At 38.8% G+C, this 23,666-nt stretch overlaps 1 protein-coding gene across 4 annotated transcripts in view; it reads right to left on the bottom strand.

Moving 5' to 3' along the window:
- MPPED2 (metallophosphoesterase domain containing 2) overlaps positions 1-23,666 on the bottom strand; it is a 158,117-nt gene that overhangs the window by 60,645 nt on the left and 73,806 nt on the right. For all 4 annotated transcript variants that reach the window (XM_039866298.1, XM_039866320.1, XM_039866307.1 and 1 more), the window contains exon 4: positions 16,457-16,682. In XM_039866298.1, the coding sequence (XP_039722232.1) occupies positions 16,457-16,682 (226 nt within the window). The remainder of the gene's footprint in view (positions 1-16,456; positions 16,683-23,666) is intronic.

Genomic DNA, 23,666 nt, shown 5'->3' on the forward strand with positions numbered 1-23,666 from the left:
GGGCAGTAGTTCAGATCTCAGTTCAGAATGCTTTCAATCTGCCGATGCATACATAGCTCAGGAATCGGCCAGAGACTTGGGCAGAGTCTATACACATAATTTGAGTTCCCCTTTTTTGGCTCTATATTTTTTTGGACTCCCCCTCATTCTCTGGTATCTCTGGTTACTCTGAACTCCTTCAAACGGCTCCTTCTGCCAAAAAGAGTACAAGCTCTCTGCTGGAATTTGAGCCACCCCATGCCATAACTCTGTCGCTGTCCTCGGCGCAAAACCACAGAAATGGAAAACTCACTCTATGCCAGTTGCTTCCTCTAAGTTTCAACTCCCTTTTAAAAAGTTCCCTATTTGTGTTTATTCTCCAAAGCCCTTAAGTATTATTTTTTCTTTTGCTGGGATTTATAGTTATTTGTGGGAGGTTCAATCTGCTAGGAGCTTATTTCTCCATAACAAAAGTAAACCCATATATTTTTCAAATGAAGTTCAAAACCAGTAGCCATATACTGTTTATATATGTGTGTTAAGACAAATTTAAATAAACAAAAAAATGATATAGATGAAATTTAAATTAATGTACACCTGGAGAAGGAAGACAGAGGGATAAGAAAGGAGAAAACACATTGATAAATAGAAATTATTGTCAGTGTTCTAGTGCTCTGGCTGTGTGAGGGCTAATGGCTGTTCACCACACTATTCAGAAAAGGATAAATAATATGATAATAATAATGGCTATGCACAGACCAAGGATGGCAGTGTATCAATGAACCAAGGAATTTGATTAATTAAATTGTGTCCATCTGAAAACAAATGTTCTCAGAGTCCTCATCTTGTTCCTAGACTCCTGAAAAGTCTCAATATCAACAAGATTCTGAGAAGCTCTAGCCACAGGGTCTACGAAATGGTTAAGGATTTATGAGATTCATTTATAGGTAAAATTTATGGCCCATTTAAATTTAGGCACATCTTAGACACATGGTTAATCATGAGGACACCCTTAAATAATGTTGTCGTTTGAATGAGAAGGATAAAAAGACAAAATCAGGCATGTGTGTATTGTTTCTTTGTTCACAATACATACAGGCTATTTGACTCAGACAAGAAAAGTACCCGAGGGTTTAGAAACAAGGAATAAGAAGAAAAGAGACTGAATGCAAGAATGTTGAAGAATTCTCAAAGCAGGAGAAAACTTCAGCTTGCATGCTTAAAAGCATATCCACATGTCAAGGACCGTGGGACATTTTCCCAGGGGGGACTGGACAAGAAGCCTCTCTGGTCTTAGTATCTTAAACGAGGCTGAATGGAACACCAGGGAATATTATGCTGGAGGGAGGGAGATCGTACTGGCCAAAGGACTGGAAAAAGTGATGCAATCACAGAGCTCTTTCCCATCTCTAATTTTATGACTCTCTGTAAAACATAAGAATTCGAACTACTTCAAAATAAGATCACCGGGGAGACCTGGCTTTGAAGACTGGATTTAATGAGAAAGAAGTTGATAAAGATTTATCTTCCTGTTGATAATCACATACCATGCCAAAATATACCTCCACCTGACTACTGCTTCATAGCAAATATAGGGTAAATTTTTAAACAAGCACAGAGCATTTCTCTGGGAATTTGGAACAGTGGGGTGGGGGGGGATAATCTACAAACAATATCACTCAAAAGTAAAGGCTTTGCTTCCCAACGACCAAAAGCTTGACAAATCATGCCCAATGTTTTATTTCTCAGGATATTTAAAAGAGCACAACAAACAACTCTCTTCTAGTAGCTTGCTATGTGGTTTAATTTTAAGGACTCCCAATGACAAACCTCTGAAAAAAAAAAAGTCCCGTTCGATTTTTATTTTCTTATTTCATGTCATTAATAATAAATTACATGCATTTTCCCAAGTCCAGGAATAAAACCCTCTTTTTGGTTGCTTTCACTGAAACCGCCATAAAAACACGTTTTTAAAAGCGATCTCTTATAAAAGTACACTTAAAAAAGGGGGGACAGAGAAATTTAATTGCTATAAAATCCAAATCTCCAATCCACTGAATATCCCCATGGGTGTGAGGAAATAGGGCCTCTTCGGAGAAAAATAATTCTAATTACATGGCATGCTAGAGAGGCACCCAAGTTTATGTCAGTAGCAGATTCCGATAAGATATGCTCCAAAGGAATCGTGTCTGGACTATTTCAGCTGGGAGGGTGTTGGTGTAATGTTGGTATTTAGCTGTGATCTAGAGGCCAGCAAAGGTTAGGTTGGACAAAGCAGAGCCTAATGAAGCTGCTACTGTCTGGGGTGAAAGAGCCACAAAGCCTTTCAAATTAGCAGCTGAATCCTGACACTCATTAGTGATTATATATGCAAGGGCTGCAACTTAAGCCCCAACTAGTAAGACAGCCTAGATATTAGCACACACACAAAGGAAATAAAGTATGTACAAAAATAAAGAACTAGAACCTTTTCAATGTCTTCCTTTTCACATTTTGACATTTTTCTTTTTCGTTTCTTTCTTTTTTTAATATTAATGACAGGACTGCAGTTACTTACCTTCCAATTTAGTACTAAAATAATTACCACCGCGACTAGAATGAGACTTCATTTTTTTTTAATCAAGGAAGGTCTAGTCAGAAATTGCTTCTGCTAAGTTCTGTACAAGACATAATATACTCTTGTTAACTAACAAAACCAATAAATCAAGCTGAAGCACTTATTAAAGTATCTCACAGCACTAAATTTATCACTGATGACAAATTTAATTTGGGACTCTGACAGTTTGCTCCTTGCATATACAGTGCTCTAACAGATTTCTTTATTTTGGGGGGGTGGGGGGAGTCAGTTTTTTCACAAGTAATGAATGCTGAAATTTACCAGAAATTTTTACAGCTGTAAAAGGCGACTTCCAAAAGAAAACTGTGTTTTTCCCACAGCTTTGCTATCCCTGGGAAAAGTTATGCATTAAAACTCTTTTCCAGAGATTCTATCCTTCGCACATTAGAGTTATCAGAATTTAAAAATGGTGATAATGAGCATTTTACGAAGCAATTTATAACCATCACTCAGTTAACCCACAGTCTATCTATCTCCAGTTAGGTCAGTGCTTGTCCCTTGATAATGAAGATAAGAAAATTGAGATACAGAGTTTCCCCTATCTAACAGGTAGAATAATTTCAATCTGTGGCAAGGTCTTCTGGCACAAGGGACGGTGGAAAGAAAAAAAAGTAATTCATAAAACTGTGTTAGGTCTTCTTATAATTACTCAATACTGTAACTAAAAGGACTATATTCCCACTCTAAGTATCAAATGAGAATTACATTTCAAATACACATAAAATTATTAATGGGCAACCTTTGCTTGACACCATACTTCTAGACTATATAACGTGAATAATGCCTTATTTTCTGTGCCAGTTGACTGCACTATACAGTTTTGTACAACACAACTGGGCTACACAAGTTATATTTTCTATAAACTTTTCCTCCTCCTAAATCATAGCTCTACAATTCTACATTCGCATTTTCCTGTTGTCTTTTTAAACGGTATTTTCTTTCTTGACAATGCAATCAGCATATAAAAACCAAATTTCAGCGCCTGGTCCTGTTTAAGGCAAACCCAGCAGCCTAAACCACAGCCTGACAAGGGGAACGCATTAAGCTCTGGGACAAAAGCATCCAAGTCGACCTGTTTTGCAGACTGATTAATAGAAACAAGCTCCAAGGACTAATCACAAGCCTGAGCCCTGTTTTGCAGATTAATAGAACAAAGACACAAGAGAGGAGGGGAGGTTACAGCACTGGAATACAAATAAGCAAAGGTAGGCACCAGGCTTTCCTCCACTGAAGTCACATCCTGTAAAGCCAGACCCGCAGACCCCAAGTCCCAAAGTGTCACATTTGGGGATGAATCAAAATGCAGCACCAAAGAGGTCTGGGTTCCATCAGTCACCCCCGCACCAAATGAGCCATCTAGGTTCCACTTGCTTTGGACATTCTGATTTAAAAGCAGAAACAACATTTTTCGGCAGAATGACATATGGCTCTGGGTACTCTCGGGGAATGCTTCCATTTCAGCCAGGCAAACCACAGCACTTGTTGATTACGACAGACACTTCCACATCCCCATCTTTTGCAATGACCTGTCATACAGGTAATCTGTGAAGTGTGTGCATTATGTACAGGCTCGCAAATACACAGGAACTGTATGCACAACGATAGAATAAAGTGAGAAGCATCAATTTCCAAACTGTTCCTAGACACAATTTTACATCAAGGAAATGTGGCCTTTTTTCCTGAAGACCTACTCACTGTAGGAATATACAAAATCCCGGAGATACAGAATAAAAGAGAGAGAAAAATAATCATAGGAAAGAAATCACTGTTATACTTGTGGTGTATTACTTCTCAGTTTTTATTTTCTCTATAAATTTATATTCATTTTTTTGGTAATGCAATGCACCCTTTGTATATTTTTGGTGAGGATATGGCTTTTGAAATGGTTACTGCTAAAAATATAAGAAGAAAAACATACCACTGCTCTCTGATGACCGATGCTAGTTCTTGAATGACTAAAACCAGGTGAATGAATAAATTTTTACTAGAATTGTGAAATCTTGATCCATGTGATTATCTCATTAACTGAAAAGAGTTTACACAGCTTGGGAAACAATCTTTAGGAATTGAGATGTCTACTTTCTACTTGATTTCTATTCTTGATGGTTTTCTGCAGTAACTATTTCCTTTAACCTTTTTTTTCTGTTCCTACTTGTAGAAACCCAGAAAAACAAGTTTTTTTTGTCTCGTTCACAAGAAGATATTTGAGTCAATGGACAAAGACAATGGATTTTCTCTGACACATCTGTATTCTGCTTTATGAATAATCTAATTATTTTGTTTACTGCAACATCCAACCAAGGAAAAACACATTCATAATAAAAATCATAAATATCAACGGTTACAAAATCTCAGAATTGACTTTAGAGCACAGTTAAGCCTGTGGTTTATAGGCTAGTCAAACTTCAAAATTTCCAAAGACATGATCCTGTTTCTCTTAGGCTTTTCAGAATAGAGTTCAAACTCTACAGAAGGTAATTTCTATAGCAAATAACCTTAAAAACCAATACCCTCCTTGGTATCAGATTTTCCTTTCAAAAAGAATACTGAATAGCACATACAGTGTGTTTGAATGTAGGAAGGCACTCAGTACCCTGAAAATCCCCTCACCTTCCCTGGGCCTGTCTCTGGAGCCACTATGTAAGCCTCAACCACACAGAATTTACCTTCGCTAAGAGCTGTTTAAAAAGCACAAAGGTCAGGACCCTTTACACACACACACACACACACACACATCTCTCTCTCTCTCTCTCTCTCTCTCTCTCTCTCTCTCTCTCTCGTTTCCCATTTTCCTATTCATCTTTTTTCTCCTTAAAGGGAGAAGCTGAATTCAGATAAGAAAAGAAAGTAGTCTTTGCTGTTTCATCTGAAAAAAATCGGAAGCCTGAAAGAATGTTTAGAAACAGAGCCATCATAAGCATGACCTAAAATTCTCATTCTCAAGTGCATTCTCTGTATTAATCTATTTAAATAATGCAAAAGCAAACTCCACAAGTTGAGTTTCTCAAACTTCCTTTTTCAGAGTTTTTTTTCCCCTTAAGTCAAAACACCAAAGGAAAGTAAGTAAAAGAGTGGAGAGGTGGCCAATAATTGCCCAGTGGCATATTTCCAACGAGTTTTGCCATCAACAATTTGATTAGGTTTTAGTCGAGCATCTTTTATTTGTACTGAAAGGATCAAAGCAAGAAGCCTTTTTCTACTGATTCTTCATTCAAAATAAAAATAGAGGCTTGATTATGGCTAAAGGTTGGATTTCCAAATCATTATGACAATAAAAATATTTTATTTTTTCTAGTTACTGCGTTTGATAATCTTTCTAGAAGCAAGGTACTCCAAGCTATTTCCCATCGTTCATGAAGTCTTGTGTGGAACGAGCGTTTGGTACATCTTACTGGATTATGTTCAGACTGATATGTCCCCAAATTTTAATACATAGAGTAGTTTGAAATATAGTGAGAAAAACAGTAATCTTTAGTTATTAAGCCAGGCAGGCATCAGAGGCACTTAGTTTTATGTGTTATAATGTTGTACATAATATGTAAAAGAGGTTCATAACCAGTTTTAGGAAAGAATGGAAAAATCGATGTGTTGACTCTGACCTGTTTTTTTCCCTTACAAACATAGCCTTGGTTTTACTTAGTCTTCAATGCTGATATAGGTTTATATGAAATTTTATGAAATTTTAGTACCACTTTTTTGTTGACGTTGTGGTCTATACGAAACCCACCATGCCGGACAATAGGTCTGAAAGTATTTAAAATACTCAATAAATATCACCAGCCCCTTCTGATGCTGTCTTGAGAAATTTTATCCTGGGAAGAAATTTAGGCTAGTTCTCAACCACCTTTTAAAAATTGCCTTTTACATACCAAGTGCTTCTCTTCATTGGCTTTTCATTTTTCGCTGTAAATTTCATACTTGGACGTTACTAGTCATAGTAACTCTATTTACACTTTAACCAAGCTGATCTTTCCTAATATTACAGCAAAACGGTCTTCCTAAATCTCTTGAATTAATGCAGATTTGTAACTCATCTTTTCTGCTCTTATGGAACGTAGACACATTCTGCTAACCCAGAGACTTTCAAATTTGCCACTAACTTCCTGTGTAAACAGCCCTCATGGAACATTCCACATTCAATTTACAATCCCGATCCAAGATTATCTTTATTTTTCCTGGGTGGAAATGCAGTAGAAAGTGTTATTTATAGCTTTAAATTGCTATTCATGTAAATGACCTTAAAAATGTCCATATGTCTTCATTTAACAGACATTTATTCGCCCTTCTTCCATGTCTTTTGACCGGATGCAGCCAATATATGGGATTCCTTTCTTAAATGGTTTCCACTTATCCAGACCATAAGCAATTTGCCATGCACTGTACAATATTTACTTTAAAAAATTCTCTCTCTCTCTCCTCCCTCTCTCTCTTCCTCCTCCCTTTTCTCTCTCTCTCTCTCTCTCTCTCTCTCTCTCACACACACACACACACACTCACACACACATGAAAAAGGGTAACCTTTTTTTTCTTAGTTGAGTTTCTCATTTTTGCCCTTTTTGCTTCTCCCCTTCTCCCCTGGCATGCCATCATAAAAAAAAAAGGAAAAAGAGAACAAACAAAACAAAACAAAAAAATTAGCCATTACCAAAGTACACAATTGCTACCTTTCGGGGAAGAAAATAATACTTACTGATCATTTACTAGTGCCAGGAACTTAACGTGCATCATCACATTTTAATCCCCGTAAAATATTACTGAATAGTGAAAAAAATAAAGGCTTTGGGGTTGGACTTCCGGTTCTGCAACTTAGGAAATGAGTGTCCTTGGGTGAGTCATTTAACTTCTATAACCTTCAATTTTACTTTCTCCCAAAAGGGGGTAATATTACCTTCTTTATAGGGTTGCTGTGAGGCTTAAAAGTAATGTTATATAAAATACTTATATGTGGGTGATCCTCAATAAATAGTAGTTATTATTATTTGCATACCTATTTGACAGATGAAACTGTGCAAGATGAAATAACCTGCTTAAGAAGGAATATGAGTTCTGAGTGATAAAACTGAGACTCAAGCTCGCTGCAGGCCGCTGCTTTTAAAGGCCAAAGACTGCGGCCTCCATATCATACACTGCCTTGCCCCTTCAGTAGGTACAGCAGAGTTGCAACCGTTTAAATTATGTCTAGTCTGAGGATCAGACCATTCAGGGTACACCCAGAAGTTTGTTGATCTGAGGAACTGATGGTTTAAGGGTAGAGGGAATCAGTAGGAAGAGCTCAACCCAGTTTCAACAAAAACTTCATTGTCAGAGAGATGTCCCTGAGCAAAACATGGTTTGGCCTGCCCCCCAACAAGCCTCCTGTGGGCTTATAGGTGAATCCTTAGGAAGGTGAGTCACGTCATTCAGTGACGGCTCCCTCACAGAACAGCCTAGAAGGGCAGAAGGCTTCTCCCTTGTCTGGCACAGAATACGGCATGGCTTTGAATCATGACTCTACTGTAAAACACTTTGGCAGCATGGACACTCATCAAAAGAGGCAGAAGGCACGTCCTGAGGCTGGCTATGCAGAGGCTGTGTCTGGCAGCAGGGGAGCACCTGGTGGAAGTGGCAACCTCCTCACTATGTGCTCCAAAGCCCATCTCATCTGCGTCACAGATCATCGGGTGGATCAAAGGAACCCGCGTAGTTACCTAGACTTACTCATGAGCACATCTGAGCTATAGGGGAGAAGTGCGCCACAGGAGGGCAGAGAAGCAGCAGTGACTGAAAAACCAGGCAAATATGGGTCAAGACCGTCAAGGGGACCGCAATGGACTATCTGGAAATATCTGGAGAAATTCACATCACGCTTTGAGTTCAGAGTAAAAAATGAGAAATTCACGTTTGTCAAATAGCTTGAAAATAAATGGTATAGAATCCACATGACTTTCATTCAACCCTAAGAATTCGACCACTGAGGAAAGAGAATATTAAATATTTGATAACAGGTTTCTAACGTCCAAAGGACTCGCTGCAGGCCCACCTGGTCTAACTTCCTACCTTTTGCGCTCACTTCTTTTACTACAGCTTACAGAGGCAGTCTCCAAGGCTAACAGAAACTTCCGTAGCTGCTCACTACATGGAGATAAGGCATCTGGGGTAAAGAAAGGACAATTAAGAGCTTAAAAACACTGTCGGAGCCTTTCTTTGAAAACTCTCACTGCCTTCAAGTGAAGTGTGTCCAACCGCTCTCATTCCTCACCTTTACGAAACCATATTCACCTAGAGAGATGCTGCTATGCTTTCCATATTTCTGAACATTCAGGAAGGATCTAGATATGTTTATGAAGCTCATGGACATAATTTAGCACTTTGTGTGGTTTCATTATTGTCTACCATCTCTATTCCTCCTTATAGATGCATGGCTATGGTAAGTCGTGTATTGGAAATAGTTTCCTTTTGCAACTGGAAGTCTCATTTGTGTAGACCTTCATTCCATCAGCCATAGACACATCTCTACCACCACCACCCTCATTCATTCATTCATTCATTCGGCAGATGTGGACTGAGCATCCACTGTGTGCCAGTAGTGGGCTAGCCTAGGGGAGACACAGAGGACAAAGCTGGCAGGTTCCTGTTCTCATGGAGCTTTATAGCCACTGCATAATCTTCTATTCGCCAGCAGCAACTCTGGGTTAAACGCAGCCTGTCAATGTAACATAAAAAAATGAAAGAACATTCAGTAGCCAGCCAGTTAGGGCTCAGTGTGAAGGCCCAGGTCTTCTTGGTGGCTAGGTGCCTGGGCTCACGCCATGCCCAACTTCAGTGGGAGCATATGGCCAGCACTTCCTTCTTGGTGCATACACCCAGGGTTGCTGTCTCTCTCACCTGTTACTTGGTGCTTCAGAGGGGAAAAGCAACATGCACCTAATACTTGCTCCCTGTGATAGGTGTACAGAGGAAACGGAAGCTGTCTCCACGGAGCGGAAAGACCAAAATGAGCTGATCCATGTGTTATGTATGACACACTGAAATGTAGGTGTTTCATTTTTAAACACCTAGGTTCTGGAGCACATCATATAAAAGATACTGGATCATTCCTTTGTTCTGTCCCCTCGACATTCCTATTTTCTCTCTGCAAGCTTCTTACCATTGAAACGTGAGAGCTCCTGAAAAGTACTGGCCTGGATTTCTGTAAGCCCTTTTGATGAGTAGCTGGAAACAGCCACATCTTCTAAGTGCAGGTCAAAGAGTAGAGAGACATCTGTGGTTACTAGGATATTCTGGTTTAGTCTAAAGAACTCGGCAAAGAAACTTGATTCTACTATCACTCCCCAAACTAACTCTGTGACTTTGGGCAAGTCATCTTCTCTGTCGAAAACTCTGTCTTGGTCTTCTCTGTCAAAAGGCGGCAATGCTGAGAAGAAGATGACACACAAACACTCGTAAATGCTGACTGTAATTATTGTCATTATTATTATTATTAACTCTGCTTATCTTAAATGTTTAGAATTTTATTTTTCCCATCAAGTGGAATCCACTTAGAGATTTACTTAGTTAGCTTCTAATAGAGTAGGCACCGTGCAAATCTGCAGAAGGTTCTTGCCGTGAACCCGAATAAGATTTGGTCAGGCTGGTGGGGTACCAGGGACTTAGCTGGGGAAGAACACTATAGATGCCAAACTAAAACTGCGAAAGAAACTCGAGGCTCAACAGGGTTCCCCCCCATCTGCTACCCCGCAGCAGATCTCTTCCTGGAAGTGTGTCTGACACACTAGAATTTTTAAAATTTTAATTATTTAGAATTGTTGTGAAGCCCAAATGAGGTAACGCATGCGAAAGTTCTCTGAGTGCAATATGCCATCTTAATGTAAGTTTATTATTGTCATTTGCTACTGGAGTTTGTCTCTCAGAATGCACATGCGGGCAAAAATTTAAAGTTAGGCCGATGGCTGATATTAAGCGTAACTGAATGCACATGAACACTTCTATGCCAAATATGTCTACATAACCACCACCACACATCAGATAAAGGTACCACAACAAGCTTTATAGGTTTGGACAGAGTGGGCAGAAAGGGACTAGCTGGATCTAACATCACAAGCTCTGCATAAACTGGCTTTCAAATTGGTTATTTACTGATATGTCTATCAATGGGAGGTAGGAAGCAAAGTGATCGGATTTGCTTTCTCCTTTTTCAAATAAACAGGGCAGTTGTTAAACCAGAAGTGAATCTGATCCCGTGCGGCTTTCAGAGCAGTTGGCTGCATTCTGAAACAGGCAAAAATGTAAACAGAGCCTGAAACTCTAGAGCAGGCAGAACAGCCATAGGTTTCATAATGGAAGAGTCTACGGGTCTGGAGCCAAGGAAAATGAAATGATAGCCTGGGCCTTTAAACAGAATCATGTAAAAGCAGAGTGCATATTTGTTTAACACACATACACACACGCACGCACGCATGCACACACACACACAACCTTTTTCTGTGCCAATATCTTTCTGAACCTTCCTGAATACAAGCCGGAGAATGTGGTACAGAACCAATATTGTTTGTATAGTCCTCATTCTTTAGTGTGAAAATACTTTTCCTGTTGAGCGTGGAGATGTTTTCTTTCTTTCTTCTTCTTTCTTTCTTTTTTTTTCTTTTTTTTTTTGGCTTAAGTTAATTACAAAGTATGACTGTGAAAAAAAAATAAATGAGCTCATACCACCCATCCCCATATCTGAATTCTATCATAGGAGTTGTCGATTGGTTTTCTAATCCTCTCACTCAATGTCTGCTGTTAATTTGTTTGCTATTTCAAGAACTTGAAGATTGTCAGCAAAATACATGATGCATTACAAAACTTATAATTGGAAATAAAAGCATCTGAAGTTTTTCTGACAGGGTAAACATAAAGTACTATCGCACTGATCAGAACAAGGCAACGTGAGCATCGCTGTACCTATTGGTACGCGAGCACATCGTAAAGGCTGCAGAGGGCACAATCAACATTTAACTCCTACTTTGAAAAATGCTGAGAAAATTACATCTAAATGAATGAATGAACTCAACATCTTTAGGATCCGAAATGAGGAGAAGAATGAAGGGGGAACAAATATATCCTGCTCACACTTGTTTGAAAATGCATCTTAATGGGCTTTCCCTCACTATTTCAGCCATTGTAGAACGACACTACCTAGGCCCAATCTAATTCTCCTGCTGCAGAAGTTAAGGCACTTCCTCCACAGTTACTAAATCTGACAAATTACACCTGGGTCTACTCTCACATGAAAAAGCATGCTCTTTGTTCCTGACCCCGTGGTCAGCGTAAAGATCAAATTCCTGGACATTGGAAAGCCCCACTCATATTCATTAAAAGCCACGGGAGACCAGCTCTGCATTTCTGTTCAACAGAGGAATGAGGGGCAGGCTGCTGCTGGACAATACAACTGCTCTGCTCAGGTCTGAGAAATATAGACTTTTTAGTTTTTACAGTGTGGCTGCTGATTTGTTAGTACCTAGATTTTTTTCCACACAGCATCTTAGTATCAAAAGAGTAGCAGTCGAAATCAGAAAAAAAAAGAAGGGTCTAGTCGATATTTAAACGCCAGGTCCCACCAGTGAGTTTACCGAAAACTGTTTGCACTAAAATGCTGGCTACAGATCAGTAACCAAAAATACAAAGATGACTTTAAAATTCCACCTCCTTTCTACCCTGGCCAGACAGGCAGTTAATTACCACAGTGGCTAATATTTGACAGATTAGAATTTTGTCTCCTCTTTCTAGCCGTACTTAGATCTTGGAAAAGACATTACAGAACTGAGAGTGATCATAAAGAGGAAATGAGGACTCATCTTGCGGAGAGTATCAACTCAGGGGAGACGAGAAATCCACAAGCTTTCCTGTTGTGACAGCAAAGACCTGGGCAGACCTAACTGCCTGGAAACTCAAGACCCTCTTCTTCTGTCCCTCTAAGAGGGAAAGAAAAACATAACAGCACAAGTTAAGAAAAAATGTGACTGAACTGCTACTCCCAAAGATGACAGTACATCACACCTGATTCCTTTCTTCAAAATTCTTGGAAAAACGAGATGGTGAAGGATACATACAGAAGCCACAGAACCTGCCATAAGGCCTCCTGAGGCAGGGGTGACTCTAGGAATACGTCAACACTTGCCTTTCTTCCAAGGACAACGCATCCCACTTACAACTTCTTCGGTAGAGACCACCGAATTTTCCCAGACCTATCAAAGCACATCCAAATCCTCTTCCTTGGGAGTCTAAGAAGAGCCACAGTGCACTCCAATTGTAAACACACATGAATACTCTGGAGTGTTGTAAGTTATTTTTCACATACAAATTCCTGCTAAATTGTAAATTAAGAGATACTGCTTTAATTCTCTCTGATCTTTCAGAAGCTTTCAGCCTTGCTACACGTTATAAACATGAATATGGGCTAATATTCCTTTTCTATACTGAGACCAAGTCACAATCCACATTTTTTTACATACATGAGTTACAGCTAACTTCCTGGTCAGATGGCAATTACTTTTGGGAAACTTATGACAGAATGAAAATCTTTAGTATCAAGGTTATGTTGATTTGTTTTTAAATTAAAACCACTAGCAATATGACCTAATCAGAACTTACTATTTCCTCCAAAAAAGTCATTGGAAAAGCATGGAAATCAAACTTAAATTTTGGTTTACATTATTTTAGGGTTGCAATATCTAATGAGTTACTAAGCAAGCATTCACCTATGAGCGAATCTCAGGGATGGAAAAACCTAACTTCTGAAGGGAGAAAAGTGGTAGCTTGGCTTCTAGTCAAATTCTTAATAGTCAGAGAGGTTAAAAATTGTACAAAATCTTAAAAGAATCAAGCATGCTCGCAAATATGTTTACTCTTTGAAGATTCTGATTTGATGACCATTTAAGTGCCATATGAGAGAGACTTGGGCAGACTTCATTGCCCCTGTTTTTACCAATAGAGAAGTTAAGTAATTCGTCTATGTCACCCAATCAGCAGAGGCTAACCTGGAGCTAGAACCCACCCCACCTGATTCAAAGTACAACAATCTTCATTCGAAGTGGAGAAAGGTGTAAAGCATATATTAGTAATAGCTAACACTTCTCAAATACTTTATGCCAGGAAGCCTTCTGCATGCTGTGGATGCATTAACACATTTTTCTTCCTAACAACCATGTGAGGGAAGTAATGTTACTATCTCCCACTTTAAAGATGAGAAAACAGATGTATGGAGCGCTTCAGAAAATCACTCCGGGTCCCACGGCTGAATAAGTGAGAGAGCTGGGAAAATCTGTCCTCTCTGCACAGAAATGCTAATATAGGCACTCTTAAATTATCGTTCAGATTATGAGCAGTCCTGGGAATATTAATTTTAACAAAAGAACTTACATGGTGAGATCTAAACTACTGATGCCTCCAAAATATAGGAGGAAACTAAAATTTCCTTTTCATCAACCTCTCTGTTCTTGGCCAAAAGACAAAGTAGCAACAATTCCAATGGGTGAGACAAATTCCATGCAAAGATCTCCCTCATCACAAGGAGGTGCTAGGCAAGAAACAGTTCGAAATCCCAACAAATTATGTATAAAGAGAACTTCAGGGTAATATTTCAGATGACTAATGCTGCCTAATTTTTTGACTTTACCATCCTTCTCAATATTAAAATTAAAAATTTATGAATGATATGAATCCAGCCCAGACATAAACTTTGCCCAAAGTTTATAACACCACCAAAAACGAATTATCCCCCATCGCATCACATATTTAAATTACTATGCCTTTTTCTTTTTTTTTAATTTCTTGAAATGCTGCAAGATCTGCCCAGGATCCAAAATCACTCCCTCATTCATCATAGCCATCATCTGATTTAGATAAACCAGATCCTAAACATGTTTGAATCTGCTCAGATAACGGAGGAAGTTTGTCTGCTGTCATCATTTTGGCAACTATCAATCCAGGGATCTCACAAAGTCCTGCTTGTTCAGGAAGAGCCTTCAATCTTCTGTGCCGTTTGAAGATTTTTCAAAAATCATCTGAAGTTATTGAAAAAAATGATCGTAACTCCACGTAGAGCTTCTCTGCCAGAGGACATTCCTCAACACAAGGCAGTCACTAAGAAACAGGCTGTGAAGCTGGAAAAGCTCGTTCCCTCCTGCCTTTACACACAAACGCTCATAACAACATCCTACACTACCCTGAGATCTGTTTTCAGATTTCTGTGTGATAAGACTAATTTGTTTTTATCTCTTTGCCTTTTACCACCTTTTCACATATAAAAAAGTTAAGCGACATACGTTAATAAAGCTGGATGTAACCACAGCAGACGATAACCACCAGTTACTGCACCACCACCACCATCGTCACCACCACCTGTGCCATGTCCTGTACTGTCATCAGACTCCACTTAGAATGCTACCATTTAGTATCTGTGTGATTCCTGGGCAGTTACTTAACCTTTCTGCATCTAAGTTTTCTCATCTGCCAAATGAGAATCCTAATAGTACCCATTTCTTAAAGGTATTTTAAAGAAAATGAGACGATAGCCATAAAGGACTTAAAATAGTGCCTGGCATAAAGTAAAGACTCAATTAAGAGTTCACAATCATTGCCACGTTGATTTTAAACACAAATGCACTTCCTGTAAAGCTAGAAAAAAATATTTACAGAAAATATCTCAACTTTCTATTCTACAGAGGACAAAGTAAACTGTTGAATTGGGTGGCCAATTTGAATTTACTCTGTCCTCCTCCAGCTTTATCTGCAACGCCTAGGGCAGGACTGGGATACTTTTCCAGGTTGGGTGAGTAAAAGTTAATATAGAGCTCTCAAAAAGCACATACATACATACATACATACATACATACATAAATAAATAAATAAATAAATAAATAAATAAATAAATAAATATCCAAGACTTCTTTTATACTGATCTTTTAACAGTCCTATTTTAAAGATGAAAAAACTGACTTTGGAGGCTCAAGTTCACAAATACTTAGTGGCAGAGCCGAGACCAGAAAGAGCGGTAATTAAGCAAACCACAAGGTACTCTTTTAAATCCATTGCAAACGTCATCTAATTTAATCTTCATAATAACCCTCTAAAGTAGGTATTATTTTCACCCTCTTAGAGATGCAGAAACTGAGGCTCATTCTCTTTGAATTAACTTCTTCATAACCAGACAATTAACAACTGATAAAGGCAAGATCAAAATGCTTCCTGTCTAGCTCCCCAAAATATGCACCTGCTTCAAGTTTTCTAGAGCTCAGTGCTGAGAACTCCAGTACTGAGCTCTCAATCTGTGACTTCCAAACTGCCTGTGCATCATTCTCCTATGGGGAGCTAAAAAAAAAAAAAAAACAGATTGCCAAGCTTCTTTTAAATTTCAGGAAGGAGAATCAGAGTCTCAGAGCATAGGGCTTCAAAATCTGTATTTCTTCAGAGTTGGTCAGATGATTCTGATATGTAGCCAGAATTGAGAAACCTTAATCTAAGAAAGGTATTTTATGAGAGCTTCCACCATAAAATGAGAGGGAAATGAGTTACTTAAGGCTGGTGGAATGTTCAGAGTAGCTAAATCTTCTTGAAAGGGAACAGTGGTGATGGTCCCTCCAGTCCTGCTGTGTCCCACAAATACCCATGCAGCCCCACGCACATCTGCTAAAGTCCTACTTGCCTAAACACATCTGCATCACAATGAAAACAAGCACTGCCCTTTGCAGCAGTGCCGGAGTATGTGTTATGCTGGAAATACAGCAATAATGTTTCGTTCAGCCTTATCTTTTTCATTTGAAGCACCTAAGTCTGCAACATGCTTTCTTAGTCCTGAGCAGGAAAGAAACGGAGGGGAAGACTGTTGGAATGAACACTTACCAAGGTGCACCGTATATCCTGAATCCCTTCACTGTTACCTCCGAGTCTTGTAAGTAAATACTGTTTGTCAGGAGGGACTGAACGTTGTCAAAGTCCTCTGGTTTCAATTTGGACACAGAGGGGAAACGGTAGTAGTCCTGTTTAACAAGGTCTGCCATGAATTCCTTATCAAATGTCAGTTCGTGATTCCCAGCAATCACTATTTTATATTCATATGGCAGGTTTCCTGAAATAAGAAAAGAGAGCACCAATTAGCACGTTCATTTCCCATTATGAAGAACAGCCGCCGAGACTGTGTGATTAGCAGACGGTATACACAAATGAAATAGCTCATGCATTCCTTTATATTTCCATGGGAACCAAAATTTATGACTACTCCTTTATGCTAACAAAAATGACAATAAACAGGAGATGGAAAGCCGCTAAGAAGCTAAAAAGCTACTAAGAAGACATTAAGTTTTCTAGTTCCATTTCTCTCTTCTGTATACTACAGATTCACTGTGCCGAATCCACGCTGTGATGAATCCAGCAAAAAGCACTTTAATCACGATTTTTAAAAAAGGTCTGGACTTGGTTTGGTCCTCAAAAAATAAGCCGATCACATTGTAAGGCATATAAATATAGAACTATCATGTTGTACATCTGAAACTAATATAATATCGAATGCCATCTACACTTTAATAAAAAAAAATAAGCCGAACGACTATTCTTAACAACTCAGATAACTGCTAGATTTTTAGTATATCCCTCATACAAAAGACATGGCATAGCCAAACATTCCACAATTTGCATAAATTCAAAACTACATGGTACAATTTCATACTGCAAGTTAAAGTTTATCTTTTGGCTTATAAATTTAAAAAAAAACATTAATAATGCTGTCTCCCCCCATTAGAAGGCTAACTTTCCATCCATTGGGGATGGGAAAAGAAATTGTAAAGCTTAACCCCCTTTTAATATTTATGGTATGGAAATGTGAGTTCTCGATGTGTGCTTTTTATGCAAAAGTTTCCCGATCAAAATGAGATAATTCTGGGAAGAAGAATGAAAGCTATAAAGGAAAACCCAAACACCAGACTTCTGCATAGATTTATAATGTTTGAATAAAGTACGGATCATACATATTAATAACTCACCGTGATGCTATAAGAACCAAAATCCAAAGGGAGATAGTGCCCGGCAGCTGTCCCCTTCCTGAAATTAATGCCCTTTTCTATTCATTTTCATTATCCATCCCTCAAGCCTTACCGCTGGGCTGCTGCTCATTTTATTTTATTTCATTTCATTTTATTTTTGAGAGGAAATAGGGCAGGACAATGGTGCCTATAATTCCAGCTTCCCAAGACTCCTGGGTGCAACGCAAAATTAATGTTTCCTGTTATTCCAGGAAGAATGAAAGTTACCACTAGCAGGAATCTGGATACACTTGTAAGAACTGGTCCTTACCAGCAGGTCAGAGTCAATGATTTAATTAATGAAGCTTAGTGGGGAAGAGAATTATATTTTGGGGGGAGGGGCAAATTTTGTCATAAATCTATTTAGATCTTAGCAATGCAAACTACAGAGATTACACTGTAAGGTCCACAATCCCAGCAGCACACTGCAAACGTATCTGCTAACACTGAAGCGATTTTTAAGATTGCCGGAATATGCCTTGTGACGCTACTGGTTTTTCTTTAGCTTTCACTTTTTAGGTTTCTAACAGTAATAAAATTGTGTATATAGGGAAGGCTGAAGAGAGACATGAAAGTATACAGAGAATAACACTGTAGAACAATGAAACTGAAAATACTGTGGCCAAGCGTCAATGGGTATCCTTGACTATTAGCCCACAATGTTGTGTGACATGCTTTTGGTCTCAGTTATTTGCAAGGTGAACAGCTCATGGAAAACAGGAAGCTTTTCTCAAATGCATGTTTATGCGAGTTTACAATTTTCACTAGCATAAGGCAGTAAGGAGTGTGATTACATTGCAAGCTACTTGGATAGTATGATATTTTGCACAATTCCCTGCACTTAAAATACAGATGAAAGATGTATTAACAGGATGCAAATTCCCAGCACTGCACACACTGGCAATTTGTGAGATGCCCCACAACTCTAATATCATGGCTCCATGACCCTACCGGCTTAATAGCTCACCCCAAGATTCACCTGTGCTCCCAAGACCAGAATGGGCTGAAACATTTTTCCTGGACAGTAATCTGTTCCAAGCAGGTCCTACCAGCGTGAATCTTTCAGCAACTCTATTTGTACAAGTCACGCTGTAGCTGCCCGGTTCCCTTTTAATCATTCATGATGATAGACTCACTGTAAACCATTTCTTTATGCACCACTGCTCTTGCAAGAGGGCTTGGCTTCTTGCTTTTTCCATTTTAGAGCTTTGGTTCAGAAATGGCACGGGTGAGACTAGGAAATAAGGGAAAGGAAGTACATTTTTCCCCTTCAGACCAATTTAAAAAAAAAAAAGTAAAACTGCTGCAAAGTAAATCTTCCTCAGGAAGACAGGACTCCTCGGTGTCTTTTAAATCAAATTTGGAGACTTGACATAAAGAAGTAGCCACCAAAATGAACAGCCGCAGAAACAGTGATGATATTTACACATTGCCAACAAACTCATCTCTTTCCGAGAATCCAATAGTAGTTTCTGACTTCCATTTTCTGTTACCTATGTTATGAGATTGTCTGATATATTTTCTTTTCTGCTGAACTGACCTTTCATCTATAATCTGCCAACCTTTATGTTTTATATGAAAAGTGTAAGCAGGGCACCTGACAAATCTCCTGTTACTTGATGGCATTTTAGCTTTTTTTCCAGACTAGATTAATTTGGAAGGCTCTGCAGTGAAGCTCCAAACTTCTTGGTATTCAAATAGTATCATTTTAAAATTGTCAAAGAGGTGCCTGCTTTTATCCATTTTATTCAGATCAACCCATGGAAGCCGACCTGCCTGAATAAAAAAATCAAAGCCATATTACAATTTTTCCGGCATGGAAAAATTCTTGCTTCTAATGACCTAAAGAACTATACAGCTAACCAGTTCCATCTTTCTCAACATATGATATATATTCTATTGGTGATACACAAGATTATGTTAGGTGAAATAGAGATGAACTTTTGGCAAAATGTCAAATAGTTTTATATGTTTTAAAAACACATATTTGAAAAAAATACAATATAACAGCACAAGTAATGATACATAGCTTCGTTTTTCTATTTTTTCATTTCTATTTTCACTTTTCTATTTTTAGATAGATGAGATGATTTAAACAAAAATATTGAGCAAATAATTGTACAGATAATTCACAGATATGCCAAAGTGATGACTGTAGCAAACGAATGACTATATGTTGCAAACTAGCCCATCAGTTCAAGTTAGAGCTATAGACCATAAGTGAGACCATAAGCTCTTGGAGGCAACAATTAAGTCTTATTCTAATCTGTCTCTTCTATTACATCTGTATTGCCTAGTGGTGTCACATAAATAGATGCTCACTTAAAAACTGAAGGATAATGAAAGTCAACTGGGTTTTCACTGCTACTCTACATTTCTAATCATCCCACACCCTTGCCACTGACTATTCTCTAAGCAGCCATTACAAAACTTTTCCAGGTTCTTGTCTAGCTCCCAGTCTCCTTTTGACTCCCCAACTGGCATACAACGTGTCCTCTACCTCACGGTAGTCTCCCTTTACTTCTTCATGTTTACTTTCCTATCACCCTGTCTGTTTGTATCTTCTCATCTTCCTAATAATTGGCCTCAATCCCACTCCTCCCATTCCCACTGGCATTTTCCTTTTCCAGACGTCACTCTCTATTTAAGCCTCCTCCTTAGTGAGTTTATGTTTACCCACCCCAAAAACAAAAATAAGCTGCCCTGCACACACACACACACACACACACACACACACGCCTCACATACAATCCTAAACCATCCCTAACCTTTCTTCTTCTTTGAGATGCTTTCTCATTTCACTTCTAAACTTCTGGAAAGAGGATTCCAGAATCTTGCAGCTAGTAGGCCAAATTTGGCCCACAGATATATTATAGTTAGCCCTCGACTGTGTCTTATTTAAAAAAAAAATGAATTAAATTTTAGAAATCAGGAGATACCATACAAAAAAAATCTGGGTTTCTAATTTCCTTAGAAAATCAAAAGATCAGGCAACACTGGCCTCCAATGTGCCACAGACCTCCCCAATCCCTATTACTTCTCACACATGACCCACTTGTCATGTTTGTGTTGCCCGAGGGGCCGCTCTATTATTTGAAATAGCAATTTAGGGACAAATAGTTACTTGGAATTTACCAAATACAATTTGGCTTCTGTTTCTATTCTCTTCTAAAAGCTTTCCTGGAATGTTGATTATGACTTCTTAATAGCCAAACCAAGACTTCAGTTCTCATCTCCATTAATCACACCACAGTGACATCCTTGTCCCTCAAAGTATCCATTCCCTTGATCATTGATACTGTACTCTCCAGTTTCCCTCCTCCCTCTCTGATAGTTCCTTTCCTCTCTTTTCTTCCTTAGCTCCTTTTGCATCCCAGCTGACTCAGTACACTCTCTCATCTTTACTTCTATGGGTATTTTTTAGTATTTTCTTACCGTATGTCTCACATTTCTCATCTTCATGATTCAGTTTTTAAACTATTATAATTTAAATCATGGAGGCAGCATGAGGTTAAGAGTGAGGACTTTACAGGCTTTGCCACATGACCTTGGTGATGACCTTAGCTGCATAGCCTCGGAGAGAGTCCTTATGATCTCTAAAGCGCGCTAACAAATGGGGGTAATAACTGCACAGACTTCATAGGTTGTGTTCAGGATAAAATGAGAAAAAGCTACTAAAGCTCATGCATGGTGTGGAGTAAACAATGAGTGCATGTTAATTAGTTTTTACTCCAATTTTTTCGTTTTGCTTTTTGCAGATGACTTGTCTCCCTCTAGACTACGAGGTCTTTGAAGGCATGGATCATGGCTTATGGTTCCTTGTTTGACCCAAAGTACTCCATTCAATACTTTCTAAATGGCAGACACACAACTTCTATTAAATAAATATGTGAAGGAATGAATGAACCTCTGCAAGAGTTTCCAGGAACTTCCCTAGGAGAATTCTAGGAATTGAGCTTGCCATCTAGGAATCAGTGTCTCACTGTCCTCCTAAATGCATTCTATCCACAAATGCATTCTAGCCAAATAATCTCCAACAACCTCTTTTTAAACTATGGTTTCCTGAAATATAAATGGGAAAATAATACTACCCCTAAGATTTGGTGTGTATTAAACAATAGTGCATGTAAAGAATCTACAGTTTTTAACACTTCATAATCACTCGGTAGCTGTGTTATAATATCTTTTTATAATGATTAACCTTTCTCAGCTACTATCCAAGAAAATATTAGTTTATCCACAAATTGGATCACTGCCTGGCCACAATGACACAATGTCACTATTCTCAAAGAAAAACATCTGAAGATGGAAAAGAAAACTTTGATTTTCCAAGGGCAGAAACCAGCATGCTCCAAGGTGTCCCTCAAGTTAACAAAAGCATTATTAAGGTTTAAGGCATCTGGATCTAGAGGTGATGGTGGGTGGGCCTACAGGGCCTTCGAGCTGCAAATGGCGCAAACCCAGACACTTCCGTCAAGGTAATTCTAACCTTGCAAAATGTGTACCTTGAACACACCGCTTCTTTCCTCTTTCTGTTGTCCAGCCCCCATCTCTTCTAATATTTATTCAATACCAAAAAATGTGCCAAGATAGGCTTCTCATCCACAACAAATAGTAAACCCTGTGATTCATAACATCCCAACTCTACTTCTCTCAACAGTGACTATTCATTTGAAATGGCCCTAATATTGTCATAGAATCTGATATGGGTACTCTCCTATGAGTGTGTATAGAGAAATAGAATATTTAGACAAGTTTAAGATTTTGACGTATGCACATGACTGATAAGTCCATAACAACTTTAAAGTAGATACATAATAAATTGTGTCAAGGTCAGCCTCCAGTCTTTAAAACAAATTCTGGACATTTAATGTGTCACTTAAAGTGGCTCCCGTGAATCATGGAACACGAATCCAGAAGTATCCTCAGGGACAACCTGACCTAGTGATGTGAAAGCTGTGCTCTGTGAGCCTTCCACGGCTGGAGCAGGGCTACATGAGGAAAGAGACAAAGGCAGAGGGGAGAACCCTGTTCCCATGTTCATCACAGCAGCACTGTTTTCCTTTATTTTACAATTTGGGGAAAGTTTTCATTTGAAGAAAATTACCCCTGACTTAAAAATATTTTTAAAAGTCAATAATTGTCCCACTTCCATGTCATTGATGAAGAAACTGAGTGCCAGAGGGTGCTGCACTCACTAAGCAAAGTCACAGGCCACATTCGTGGCACAAGTGAGACAAGAATAGCTCTTCTGCATCCTGTCTGAGTCATCCCTTCAGGTGACTCCAAGTCCCTCACAGCCTTATGAAGTCTGACCGAAGACCTGAAGACCTACCTCTCAACATCACACCATCCTCCACCTACAGTGATCTCTTCTCTAGTTCTAGGCAGGCTTGGCCATTTTTGTTTTTATCGTGAAATAGAACTCCCATTTTAAATGTTCCTCTAGCTGTATCATGGATTTCTCCTCCAGGGGACATCAAGCCTCACACTATGAAAACACACAACCTGGCTCAATTAAGGCATTCTCCAAACACTGCTACAGCTGTGGGTGTAATTTCCTACCTGCTGGCTCCCAGAAGAATTTGGGAGCCGACCCAAGGAGGAGAAGGTCACAGGAAGGTCACAAGAAGGAAAAAAGCTCCTCAGCCCAACTTTATGCAGAGTCTCAGAATTTAAAAATTTGATGGCTACATTATGAGAACTAAGAGGAGACTTTGACAAGAAAATAGAAGTTCAAGGTAATAAGCCCAAATGCCTATAGGAACCAGAGAGGTAAAATGAAAACGTGAATTGGACTGGGTAGAAGTGATAGAGAGCAGTGAGGACTAGGGCACACGTGCATCACCATTTTAAAATAAACATACAAGCACTGCTTTGGCCAAAGAGGATTACTTGCGAGCTTGCCCTCCACCACACACCACCAATAAAAGTTAATGTGCCTCAAAATTAAGTATTAATTAAGTATTATACAACTGTAATATACGTTTCTGCTATAAATCATTATAGAATGCATTCCTCTAGAAAACTCAAGT

This window comes from Pteropus medius, unplaced genomic scaffold (assembly GCF_902729225.1).
Source record: "Pteropus medius unplaced genomic scaffold, Ma_sr-lr_union100, whole genome shotgun sequence".
Classification (NCBI taxonomy): domain Eukaryota; kingdom Metazoa; phylum Chordata; class Mammalia; order Chiroptera; family Pteropodidae; genus Pteropus; species Pteropus medius.